Source organism: Anastrepha obliqua, chromosome 3 (genome assembly GCF_027943255.1).
Source record: "Anastrepha obliqua isolate idAnaObli1 chromosome 3, idAnaObli1_1.0, whole genome shotgun sequence".
NCBI classification, from domain to species: domain Eukaryota; kingdom Metazoa; phylum Arthropoda; class Insecta; order Diptera; family Tephritidae; genus Anastrepha; species Anastrepha obliqua.
Genome location: NC_072894.1, coordinates 120377591 through 120391423, shown reverse-complemented (window position 1 = coordinate 120391423; position 13833 = coordinate 120377591). Strand labels below are relative to the sequence as shown.

At 36.5% G+C, this 13833-nt stretch overlaps 1 protein-coding gene across 1 annotated transcript in view; it reads left to right on the top strand.

Moving 5' to 3' along the window:
* The first annotated feature begins 132 nt into the window (after positions 1–132).
* The window catches only part of LOC129243082 (chromodomain-helicase-DNA-binding protein Mi-2 homolog), a 69449-nt gene continuing 55748 nt past the window's right edge, over positions 133–13833 (top strand). The window contains exon 1 of the mRNA XM_054880189.1: positions 133–271. Within this exon, the coding sequence (XP_054736164.1) occupies positions 235–271 (37 nt within the window). The 5' untranslated portion in view covers positions 133–234. The remainder of the gene's footprint in view (positions 272–13833) is intronic.

The following is a 13833-nucleotide window of genomic DNA, read 5'->3' as shown; positions in this document are numbered from 1 at the left end:
TAAATACATTGCTTCTGCTGATCCAAGAGCTTCAAATTGATACATGTTATATGTTGTATACATAGTAACCCTGCAAAATGCAACCCTCTCAGTTGTTAAAAAACTGGCAGCATTGATTGTTAAAGCGGCTTCGCGAGTGAATTGTGACGTGCGTTAGTTTGCTGTGGCGAATTTTTGTCAATTAAACTAGTTTTTTGTGAATTGATCGCTTGAAATTTGTGAATAATCGGGGAAATGGCATCTGAGGATGAGAATGACGATACTTTTCAAGGTGAGTGGAAGTTTTTAATGTGTAAATTTGTGGAGAGAAAGTAGTGAAAAAAGTTTTGTGGTCATTCTCGTCGACGTCGACGTCTACGCGGACGAGGGAGCAACGAAAACGATAGCGCTGAAATCGGCAATAACCCAATAGCAATCGTCGCTTTCTTGTGCCCCGCGTTTTCTTTAATTATGCATGTGTTCTCTTATCTTGTGTCAAAATATTGCCGCCAAATTTTCGGAGCTGACATTCTTTAAAGGCAGCATTTTTATTCTCACATTTTTAAGAATATATTTTTAAAGGAATTGTGAAATTTGCATTTTCCTTTTTCGTCGCCTTTGGATCGTTTCCTTGCGTTCTTGCTTATGCTTTCGCCATTTTCATAAGTTTTATATTCTATCTCTTTCTAACAGAAGTATATTTAATATTGTTTAACCATTTTTGGATTGCATAGTAAATTTAGTGTGCTCGCTTTATAGAAAAATGCATTTGAAACGCATCGGATTGGGAATGTATGGGAACCAAAACAGAATTTCAAACATTGTAGAGAACCCAATAGAAATTTTGCAAATTACACTCAAACGTGCTCTATTTTTGTAGGAATCTATTTGGAAAAATTAACTTTTGAAAGTCGAAATATTTGCAATATAATCACATAACATACCTTCTTCCTCTTCTTAATTGGCGGGATAACCGCTTTTTCGATTTTGGCCGAGTTTAACAAAGCGCGCCAGTCGTTTCTTTCTCGTTAGCCAATTGGACATACCAAGTGAAGCCAAGTCCTTCTCCACCTGATCTTTCCAACGCAGAGGAGGCCTTCCTCTTCCTCTACTACCACCAGCTGTTACCGCATCAAATACTTTCAGAGCCCGAACGTTTGTATCCATTCGGGCGACATGACCCAGCCAACGTTCCCGCTGGGTCTTTATTCATTGCACTATGTCTATGTCGTCGTAAAGCTCATACAGCTCATCCTTCCATCGCCTGCGATATTCGCCGTTGCCAACGTGCAAAGGTTCAAAAATCTTTCTCTCAAACACTCCAAGCATCAGTTCATCGGATGTTGTCATCGTCCACGCTTCTGTGCCATACGTTAGGACGGGCATGATGAGAGTCTTGTAGAGTGTTAGTTTTGTTCGTCGAGAAAGGATTTTACTACTCAATTGACTACTTAGTCCAAAGTAGCACTTTTTGGCAAGAGAGATTCTACGTTGGATTTCAAGGCTGACATTGTTAACGGTGTTAATGCTGGTTCCTAAGTATACGAAGTCCTTTACAACCTCGAAATCATAACTGTCAACAGTGACGTGGGTGTCGATACGCGAGTGCGCCGACTATTTGTTTGATGACAGGAGGTACTTCGTTTTGTCCTCGTTCAACACCAGACCCATTCGCTTTGCCTCTTTATCCAGCTTTGAGAAGGCAGAACTAACAGCGCGCTTGTTAAGGCCGATGACGTCGATATCATCGGCATACGCCAACAATTGTACGCTCTTATAAAAAATTGTGCCTGAGCGATTAAGTTCTGTGGCTCGTACTATCCTCTCCAAAATCAGGTTAAAGAAGTCACACGACAGCGAGTCACCCTGTCTGAAACCTCGGTTGGTATCAAACGGCTCAGAGAGGTCCTTCCCAATTCTGATTTAGCTGCTGGTGTTGAGCAACGTCATCATGCATAGCGGTATTAGTCTTGCGGGGATACCAAATTTAGCGATCGCGGCATACAGGAAACTCCTTTACGTACTGTCGAATGCAGCTTTAAAGTCGACGAAAAGATGGTGTGTGTCGTTTCTCCCTTCGTGGGTCTTTTCCAAGATTTGGCGTATTGTGAATATTTGGTCGATGGTAGACTTTCCAGGTCTAAAGCCACACTGATAAGGCCCAATCAGTTGGTTGACGGTGGGCTTCAGCATTTCACTCGCTCGATAGAATCTTATAGGCGATATTTAGAAGACTAATCCCGTGGTAATTGGCACAGATTGCAGGATCGCCCTTTTATGGATTGGGCAGAGCACACTTAAATTCCAATCGACAGGCATGCTTTCATTCGACCATATTTTGCATAGAAGCTTATGCATGCACCTTACCAGCTCCTCACCGCCATGTTTGCATAGCTCAGCCGGCAGTCCGTCGACGCCCGCGGCTTTGTTGTTCTATAGGCGCCCTATCGCTATTCTCACCTCGTCATGATCGGGTAACGGAACGACAATTTCGCCGTCAACGATTGGGGTATCGGGATCTTGATATTCTATACGGAGCGTACCACTAATTACTTATTCACTAACGCATCAAATTGCTATATTAGACCTATATTGATAAATTTACCGAGATTAGCTTCAAGATTACATGAAACTATACATATATATATAGGGTGTTTTTTAAGAGCTTGAGAACTTAAAATGATAATACAAAACAGAAATTTTGGTGGAATGAATGTTTTTTGATAGATAGCTTCATGGCATTTATTTTTTGAATATGACATCCGACATATGTCCGTCGCAGCTACGAGTTACATGGACCATTCGATCAACCCAATTTTTGTCTTTTTTTTCCGTAAATCTAAAAGTGTCGCTGTCTCTTTCAATACTTCGTTCTATGAACTTCGCGTACACATTTTTTTGTTTTTATATTTTCATCAATTTGGAAGAGTTGTTCTGGCGTTAAACGATTTATGATGACTTGCCGAACCTTACTGAACAGAAATGTCAACATAAATTGCCATTCCCAGCGGTCAAACCATAGTTATCGATATCAGTAGTTCCCCTGCACCTAGAAAGCACCCGATACATATATATTTTTATTTATTTTAACATTTATGTTGATATTATGTTATTATCAATAGCTACATAAGTGCGTGGATCTAATTTAAGACAAATTTTCATGCACCTTTTGATTTGAAATATTTTTTATAAATTATCATTAACAATTAACAGAAATTTTTAGCATTAAAAATGTGTTTTTTTTTTTTATTTTTTACATATGTTTAAAAAAATGCCCTATTATACATGCCTATTTCACTTAAATACAAAAACCAAAAAATCTCTTCATTGATTGAACATTTGATTTAAAGATTTTTTACTAAATAATGCTTTATATTACATATGTACATATTTCATTAAAATAATATTACCACAAATGATTTGGCCACAAAATAAATGTGCGCGACGAACTGTCAAAGGAATGATAGTAAGTAAAAGACTAAAACGAAACAAGAAATTAAAAAAAAGTTATGAAAGTAGCAGGGAGTATCAGTGCATAATACTGCAGTAAAGGAAAAAATTTGTTGCGGTAGGTGAAAGTCGAATTCTATGTGTTATTATCTTTGGACGACAGTGGAATTATTCGTTTATTTCTATTTCAGGATTTATGTACATATTATAATTATTATTAGAATACTCCGACCAATGGAGGTTTTAATGTACATACATATGAATATATGAGAACATTTTTATAAATAGTGAAAATTTTTAATAAAACGTCACACGATTTCTGTTCGTTTTCGTCTGCGGTGCTTTTTCTTTACAAAAAAATACATACGCAAATAACTTGTATAATAAAACAATATTTTTAAAAATATTATGAATTATAAAACCTTATTTAAATAACACTGTGGTACAAAAAAAAAAGTTGCAAAAAAACTTTGGATCGGATATGGTGAGGGTTGTAGCTTATGAAAAACTGAAAATAATGGTATAGTTGAAATTTCCAATACACCCCCAAAATCTCATTTTATGGCCATAAAACCGTTTTTCAGTAGGTTGATATGAACAATCACTCCTAACTTCGCCAATTTCCATCCGATTTCGAATTTGCTTTTTTAGTTCGAAAGAACAAAAACAAGCCTTTTTGACAGTGTGTTAACATTTTTTCTGAAATGACAACTGACGAGACTGTAGACGGAAGTATTTGGAATTTTTTTATTTTTTCTCTATTTTTTCGACTTTGACATAATTTTTACGATATTATCCGATATTGAGGATTTTTTTTAGTACACTACTGTTATAGTAAATTTAATTTTGCGTCAAATGAGCTATATTTGACTGTAATTGAATTAAAATTAATAGAGTTGTGTGGGTTTTAAGATTTTTTCTTTTTTTACTACGAGATTTGGTATGCGTTTCGAAGCATGAAAATAATAACAAGTGTCATTATAAACGCATAATATTTATTGGAGTATTGCGCAGTGCAGCACTGTACGGTATGGCACGGTGCAGTACACAACGGCACTGGTTCCAAACTTAAAAATGCATTGGAAACGGCCCTTTGGAGTTTAGTATGGGACGGTACATTTGTCATTTCTTCATCAGTTTTGAATACTTCTCTGTAAGAAATTCGAGCATCATCATTCATCTGAAGTCGTCATCAACTAAATTCCATTGTTTAAATCGAGAAGCGAGCGTTTCAGATTGTCTTCCCGATAGAAGTATGTAAATCAGGAGAAAGATCCTGAAAATCTGAATTTGATACAATGTCTCGTTCTGAAAACTTAGAACCAGACGGAAAGTACTCTTCATCATCAGGTTTATTGTTATCAGTTTGATCATCATCAGCAATGAGTTGAACTTCCTTCAGTTCATGACCTGCAGTTGAGTCAATCATATCGTCCAAGACTACGGGGTTCTTAACAGTTGCAACATCAGCATACTTTATGTGCTTTCGAGTTTTATAATGATGACCGTTTACGTCCGTTTTACAAAAATAACAATCATCTGGCTTATGATAAGGCTGATGATGCCATATCATCGGAGAATATTGAGAAATTTGACTTTTCTGGCAACGTTTTGATTTATATCTTTTGAATTTCAATGAAACAAACAATAAAACTTTGACGTTTTAATAAGGTTAAATTATAATAACAAACTTCTTTTGTTAATCAATGTACAGTGTGAAGTTTGGCACACTTGGGAGCTTTTCCATATTTCTATTGAAAAAAATGTGCTATAATATGTCAGATATTTTCGTAAGTTCTAACCAGTTCTGTTGTATGCAGTACAGTGTACTCTTATGTATTCATATATACTCCAATAAATATTACGTATCTATAATAACGCATCAAAACACGTCCTTATTCCCATTTAGCGTAAGCTATACCAACATTCCACATTAGTAAAAAAAAAACAAAAAATCTTAAAACTCGCACAACTCTACTAATTTTAATTCAATTACAGTCAAATATAGCTCATTTGACGCAAAATTAAATTTACTATAACAGTAGTGTACTAAAAAAAATCCTCAATATCGGATAATATCGTAAAAATTATGTCAAAGTCGAAAAAATAGAGAAAAAATAAAAAAATTCCAAATACTTCCGTCTACAGCCTCGTCAGTTGTCATTTCAGAAAAAATGTTAACACACTGTCAAAAAGGCTTGTTTTTGTTCTTTCGAACTAAAAAAGCAAATTCGAAATCGGATGGAAATTGGCGAAGTTAGGAGTGATTGTTCATATCAACCTACTGAAAAACGGTTTTATGGCCATAAAATGAGATTTTGGGGGTGTATTGGAAATTTCAACTATACCATTATTTTCAGTTTTTCATAAGCTACAACCCTCACCATGTCCGATCCAAAGTTTTTTTGCAACTTTTTTTTTTGTACCACAGTGTAATTGATGAGTTAACAATTGCGTTATACATTTCTCTTCAACGATATTTCAGTACAATACGGTCGTAATTTTTTACGCATTTCCTGGAGGATCCTCCTAAGGATCTATAGAGACCCTAGGAGGTTAAGATTTGCATAATAAGATTGGTGGGTTCTGCCCGTTCCGAAGAGAGTGATGGTCGGTGACACGCCTCCTCTGCTTCCGGTCACCATCAAAATGCATTGTGGTTGGTTGGTTTAAGTGGCGCTTCCGCACCATTTTGTTGCCACATCCTCGTTAGAAACTTGTTTACCAGTTATTTACAGCTTGACTATATCCAGTCTGTGCCCTGAACCGCACTTATCAGGTTGTTGACATCTAAGCCAGCCAGCTGTTAAAGACTCTCAAACAGCGGTTTACCCAGAGTTAACATTCTGTCCTTCCATAGGGCAGGGCAATGGAAGATTGTTTCCTTTTTCTCCGGTTGTTTACAACTGTGACAGTTTGTGTTGTGAGGGATGCCCATTTTTGCAGCTTGTTCTCGCACAGACCAAAAGCCAATTAAGACTGCCGTTAGTCTCCAGGCGTCCCGTCGTTTCATGTTTATCAATGTTGACGATTGCTTAAGGTTGTAGGTGGGCCATAACGTTCTGCTAATTTTGCATTTCGTCTGGTCTCTCCATCTACAATCTGCGATTCGGAGGTATTTTAGGGAAATTGCACTGTTGACTGCACCTAGTGGTGTGAATACCGATTCTGCAAGAGCGTTATTCGGCCGCTTTTTCATTATCTTCGATGCTGCGATGTCCCGGGACCCAGATGAAGGTAACTATGATTTTCGCTCAAGGTGGTAAGGCTAGTCTTTCTTTGTTCCACCACTTTAGAGGTTGTTGTAGCTGAACCCAGTGCCTTGATTGCAGCTTGGCTATCCGAAAGAATAGCGATATTGCCCTTAAAAGAGGGATCTGCGATAAGTAGCCTACAAGTTTCCCCAATTGCCAGATACATTGTGGTAGTAATGGAAGGATTAATTTGGAGATAATAATTAACCAAAAATGTTATTTGCCAAAAAGCGGTCTGCAGATAAATCTGATTTCGTCCTGATAAAGTTAAGATGTTATAGCAAACGATAGTCAAGCTGCAATCAAAGCCCTGTCATCGCCGTATTACAGCTCCCTTCTGGTGAACTACTGTAAGGAGGAATTCAAACGTCTCAAACATGCAAGAAACATTTCCCCTTTCTGGGTTCCTGGGCACAGGAATATAGAGGGAAATGAAATTGCCGATGAGCTGGCCAAGAAGAAGGGGTCGACAGAACTGGTTTCAGACATCGGTGTCCCCTTGATCGTTGTTAAAGGGAAACTACACAATTTCTTTCTAAGAAAGATAAGACAAATGGAGTGCTGTCTCATCGTGTGCTATTTCTAAAACACTATGGTCTGAATACGATATAAACAGAACGCTTAAGGTGATGGGAATCCCCCGTCATTAAATTTCCAAACTCATTGCGGGGCGGTGTTCACTGGTCTCTGGGTGATCGGTACTCATGCGGAGAAGCTTGGAATTCCGTACAACCCCTATTGCAGAAGCTTTGGGGATCCTGCAGAGAAAGAGACTGTTGAACACTTTCTCTGCAAATGTCCGGCTCTGGCGGCTAGGCGCTTGAGATTTGGGATGGCTTGAAGAAATTCCTCATCCTAGATCCCTTTTTTCTCATCCAATACATCAACAGCAATGGATGGCTGTAGACGATTTTTTCTTCCCTAAATTTTTTTGCAGGTAGTGGTCCACATTATGGTATTAAAACGGCACGTAAGTGCTACTTGTAGTGTATCTGGGGTACTCTTGCCATCTAACTTACCTACCTACCTATAGCAAACGACCAGAAAGTTTGCAGACGGGCATTAAACGGCACTCATCGGAGTCTCTTACCACATTCCTAAACTCCCAACCCCAAATACCGTCCTCCGAGTCCAACCATTATCGCAGACGATGAATTTGTGAAACCTGCGTTATTTTGGCACAATTACGGTCAGGATATTGTAGCTGGTTAAACTACTACCTTTGCGGAATAGGAGTGGAGCCTTTTTTGGCAAACGTAATAAAAATAAACTTCGGGCCCAGGTATAGACTCGTTGAGAAGAAGTGCTTGGAGCAACCTTGCTGTGTAGAGGTAGTCCAGTGCTGATAGACGAGGAGTGAGTTCAGCGAACTAATTAGGGCTAGTTTACTGAGGTGGGAGGTCTAGATCAGATTAATCTCGAGTCATTTCGTTATGTAGAACCGGCTGCCCCGGGAATGTATCGGGCTCCGTTGATTGTTCCTTTCTTTTGGCTAAAATTAATGTATCTTGTACAGGTAAATTGAATGTGTCTCGTACAAGTTTGCGTCATTTTGATCTGTTTTACGTTGCCGCAGTAAGCCAAACTGTATATGCTTTAATGCCCCGATTAATGGAACACTCTTCGAGTCGAATAAGCTTTTGTTAAACTGAACCTTTGTTTCTGAATTGCTAAATTTAGTTTTAGGTCTCAATTAAAAAAAATTTGCATGTTTTATTTTAACGTACCTGTTATTTTAACATTAATTCAATTGTAATATTACTACTTTTTTTTATATGTAACTCGTCTTAAGAACTGTAGTTGGTCTGTAAGAAATGTTAAATCATAAATAAATTTTATAAAAATACTTCAATCCGGTCGGCGACGGAATGCCTCTTGATGTGCATGTAACAATTCCGACATACATAGTGAGGCATATAAGCTTCTTGTAAAATAGCATAGGTCCTTATGAGCCTCGTTCGATCTTCGACAGAGCTGATCGAACGAATTGTAATTTGGTATTATGGCGCTCATTCAAGAGGAGTAAAACTATTGTGAATTTCGTTTGGGTTAATCACATCAGATTATTTCTGGGAACTGACACGAAATAAAAGAATATATTGTTTTCTGTATATTATTAGATTATTCGAAAGACCAAACATTCCCATGATTATGGAATACGATTTCGTTTATGTAGCTGCCTCGATTGGCAGGTTTTTCCAAAACCTTGGCACCTTGGACCCTCCTGAATCGTATCTCACGAATGATTTGCTTGATATCATCTTAAGTGCAGGATTCGTTAATTTTTCCCAAACGTGGTCAATTGACCTCACCGAGGCGACTGATAACACGACTATCGATTGTGGCATGACGCGCCATCCGGCGGAAACCAAAGATCATCCAAGCATATGTCTTTGATTTTGGGCCACAAAAAATCGTTGACCGTTACAACAAAAAAGTCGATAGAACTCTGTGAAAGTTTTTTTAAGGGTGTAACTCCATTTGTGGAACAACATCACGACGTAAACCATAAATACGAGGAGGAGCTCGGCAAACACCCGATATAGGGTGTAAGCGCCAAATATATTACTTATATATTATATCAGGTCAGTCCATAAGTTCGAGCGTTTTTTAAAGGTGGTTTTAAAGTATTTATTAATCAATAATATATTTTCCGTCATTATTTACAATGTCTTCCCAACGTTTAAGCAAATTTTTAATTTCCTGCTCAAAAAATGGTTTGTCCTTGGCGCCAAAATACGCTTCGATATCCCTTTTTATAGCTTCTTTTGAGGAGTAGTTCTTGTTGCTCATATGGGATTGAAGTCCACGAAAAAGGTGATAATCACAATATCCGGAGAGTATCGCTCAGCTTGCCTAATGTTTGCCTTGCGGTATGAGGTCTTGCGTTGTCGTGGTGAAATAAAACTTTGCGTCTATTCACTAAAGCCGATCGATTTTTTTAAGTGCCTCATTCAGGTTTGATAGCTGATGGGAATAATAATCAGCAGTTATCGTCTGGTTTGGTTCCAGAAGTTCATAATAAACAATACCGGTCATATCCCACCAAATAGACAGGATAATCTTCTTGGGGCGAAGGCCATCACCGACCCCTGGTTCTGGTGTTTCATCTTTATCTAACCACAAGCGTTTGCGTTTTTTTGTAAATGACCCACTTTTCATCCCCAGTAACGATACGGTTCAAAAAACTTTCATTTTCAAGGCGTTGCAGCAGCTGAGAACACATATTCACTCTCTGCTGAAGGTTGGCGACAGAAAGTCTATGCGGACCCCATTTCCCCAGCTTTGAAACCTTTCCCAACTGAACTAGGTGCCTGTGAACTGTTTCATGCGATGAATTTAACCTCTGAGCTATCATATCGACTGTCAAATCTGACTCAGCTTCCACGAGTTCGAGCAAGGCGTCGGAGTTAAAGACTTCAGGACGACCAGCGCGCGGGGTATCCTTCACGTCGCAGTTACCACTTCGGAATTTTGAAAACCACTTGTGCGCAGTCCTTACACTCATGGTATCCTCTCCGTGAACAGTGTCTATTTCTGCAGCAGCAGTTGTTGCATTTTTACCATTTTTATAAAAAAAAATACAAAATATGTATTGAAAATGTATATCAAAATGTAAATTCTAGAATGTACTTGTACAAAATGGCTCGGATTGCATTCGAACTGTTTATATATCACAGATCCTCTTCAGAAGAGACCCAACTCAAAATTTCTAAACATGTGTAACTTGCTCATTGTACTTCTGTTTACTAATACGTAAAATTCTGAATGTTATAATTTCCTCTTATACTTTCAGAAACATTGTTTTTTCTAAAGTTAAAGTTTTTTCTGATCTAGGCGTGACATTTGACTCTGGTTTTACGTTCGTAAGTCATGTTAGTCAGATATTGCCGAAGGCTTATGCTAATTTAGCATTTTTGAGTCGCTATGCGAGCGATTTTAAAGACCTTTATACTAGAAAAATTGTATATACATAACTCCCAGGTTCGTTCTAAGCTCGAATATACATCTTGGGTTTCAAATCCAATTGATGCCTCACATTCCAATAGAATTGAAAGGGTACAGCTAGCAAGTGATATATCTAGAAATCTACTAGTTATTTCTCGTGGAAGATTTTTCGCAACAGATGAGTAATCGCTAACGGTGCATCTCCGCAAGCAATCATTTATTGCCTATCAGCTGTAATATTACTTGATAGATATGAGCCATAAGAAAACAAATTTTTGTGTGTTGGTATTTGACGACGTAAACTGTAAAAATCAAAAAAAAAAAAAATGCCTGAAAAAGTTGCTGAAGATGCTTTCCATTTCAATTCAACCGGGCTACTCGGGTCATGTTCTTCGATTTCGATGTAACTTAAATATGTTGCTCTCTGGTCAAAATAATGAGACACGTATTTTTTTGTTCGCCCGAAAAAAATTTTTTTCAAGAGTTATCGGCAATTTTGTTTTTTGCCTCAAACTCGATTTTTTTTAATTATATAAGAAAAAAATTTTTTGAAATGCCCATAACTTAGTCAAAAATGAACCGATTTTAATAATTCTGGGTTCAAAATGATCGTAATTACTTACACAAGCGACTTCATGTAGAAACAATTGCAAAAAAGTAGTTGAAAATTTTTTATTTAGTAAAAAAGAAAAAAAATTTAAATTTTTTCAAAATTCAATATTTCAAAAAGTGCATTTTTTTTTTTTATAACTTTTTCCAAATCAAAAAAACATCTCAAACTTTAATTGAACTGCATGCCTAGTAGCTAAAATGCGTTGTTTTTGAGTAATGAATTTTTGAGTAAACACCCTGTTTCGCACTTTTTGTTTTTTGCAAAATAAAAAATTTTCAACTACTTTTTTGCAACTATTTCTAAATGAAATCGCTCGTGTAAGTAATTACGATCATTTTGAACCCAAAACTATTAAAATCGGTTCATTTTTGACTAAGTTATGAGCAATTAAAAAAAATTTTCTTATATAGATTATTTCCATTTCAATTCAAAAGGGCTATTCGGGACATGTTCTTCGATTTCGATGTAACTCAAATATGTTGCTCTCTGGTCAAAATAATGAGACACGTACTTTTTTGTTCGCCCGAAAAAATTTTTTTTCAAGAGTTATCGGCAATTTTGTTTTTCGGCTCAAAATCGATTTTTTTTAATTATATAAGAAAAAAATTTTTTGAAATACTCATAACTTAGTCAAAAATGAACCGATTTTAATAGTTTTGGGTTCAAAATGATCGTAATTACTTACACGAGCGATTTCATTTAGAAATAGTTGCAAAAAAGTAGTTGAAAATTTTTTATTTTGCAAAAAACAAAAAGTGCGAAACAGGGTGTTTACTCAAAAATTCATTACTCAAAAACAACGCATTTTAGCTACTAGGCATGCAGCTCAATTAAAGTTTGAGATGTTTTTTTGATTTGGAAAAAGTTATAAAAAAAAAAAAATGCACTTTTTGAAATATTGAATTTTGAAAAAATTTAAATTTTTTTTCTTTTTTACTAAATAAAAAATTTTCAACTACTTTTTTGCAATTGTTTCTACATGAAGTCGCTTGTGTAAGTAATTACGATCATTTTGAACCCAGAATTATTAAAATCGGTTCATTTTTGACTAAGTTATGGGCATTTCAAAAAATTTTTTTCTTATATAATTAAAAAAAATCGAGTTTGAGGCAAAAAACAAAATTGCCGATAACTCTTGAAAAAAAATTTTTTCGGGCGAACAAAAAAATACGTGTCTCATTATTTTGACCAGAGAGCAACATATTTAAGTTACATCGAAATCGAAGAACATGACCCGAGTAGCCCGGTTGAATTGAAATGGAAAGCATCTGAAGCAAAAAAAAATGGGGAAACCCGAAATGTTTATCTGTCTGTGTAGTCCAAGTGGGACTTCACTATTTCGAATCAAATATATTAAAAGATGCCGCAAAACAAACATTTCAATAATTTTGCTACTACATATGAAAATTTGGCTGTGAAAGTACCATACCGACAGAGCAATCTTGATTATCATGAATCTTTTACGAGCTACGAACGGTCTCCATTAGCAATATATGGTTTGACATAAGTATTAAGATAAAAATGTCTGCTGGAATGTGGTTTAAGGAGACAGCGAGTTAGAATTCACAACTTGCCATTTATCGTATGACCAATCTCACCAATGCTCAGCGTGAATAGGGCTAATAATCAGCCCTTATTTGTGAACATTCCATCATAAAATGAAATTAACCAAAGTGAAACAATTTCGTTTCGTTTCTCAATGATAACAAATGCAGAGAAGTTTGACGAATATATCAAACTTCTCTGGCAAATATGTTCGAAATGGTAAACAATACAAATTGCTAGTGGAATTAGAGAAACGTTTTTCTCTGCTCGGCGAACTAACATTGAGAACGTCGCGACAAAACGAATGGTATGGAATTACCAATACAAATATACATATGTGTGCATGCGTACCTGTTATTACGAATAGAGCGGTCGGTTGGGTGATGGTCTTGTTTCCTTCAAAATTAGCATGAATTGCAAAATATACATACAAAGACTTATATGTATGTATATACACGTATCGAAGGTTTTTCCTTCTATTTACTGATTTCTTGTTGTCATGCTCTATAAATACTGAATCTCTCCGTATGTATTATAAATATTTAATCAAATTTGGCCATTCCAATTATGCACCTTTGTACAATATATAGGACAATACAAATAAATTAGTTTCTTTGTTTATCTCTTAATTTGGAATCATGCATTATGAACTATATAATTAAGCGAATGATTTCCGCTGTCTCCCATTTAGCTGTTAATTTTACATGCTGTTGCATACCATATGTATATACCTGTTACCTTTTTGTACAAAGCTAAGCGGAGATCGTGTGGCACTAGGAGTTGTTGGCTCTTTTACACGCATGATTTTAACACGACATTTACATGATATCCATTGGGTTGTGCCGCTCATTTGTGTACATATTGCCCTGTTCCAAGTTTCATGTTGCACGTTCCAATTATTCCTTCTTATTGAGCACGAGTATTCAATATTAACATCACGTTTTCGTTTATTTTTGTAGTTTTTAATCTATCATTTGCTCGGTATTGTGATCCGTTGGTGGTTTCCGATGACATTCTACATTCCCTAGCAGTTTATGCTGCGGC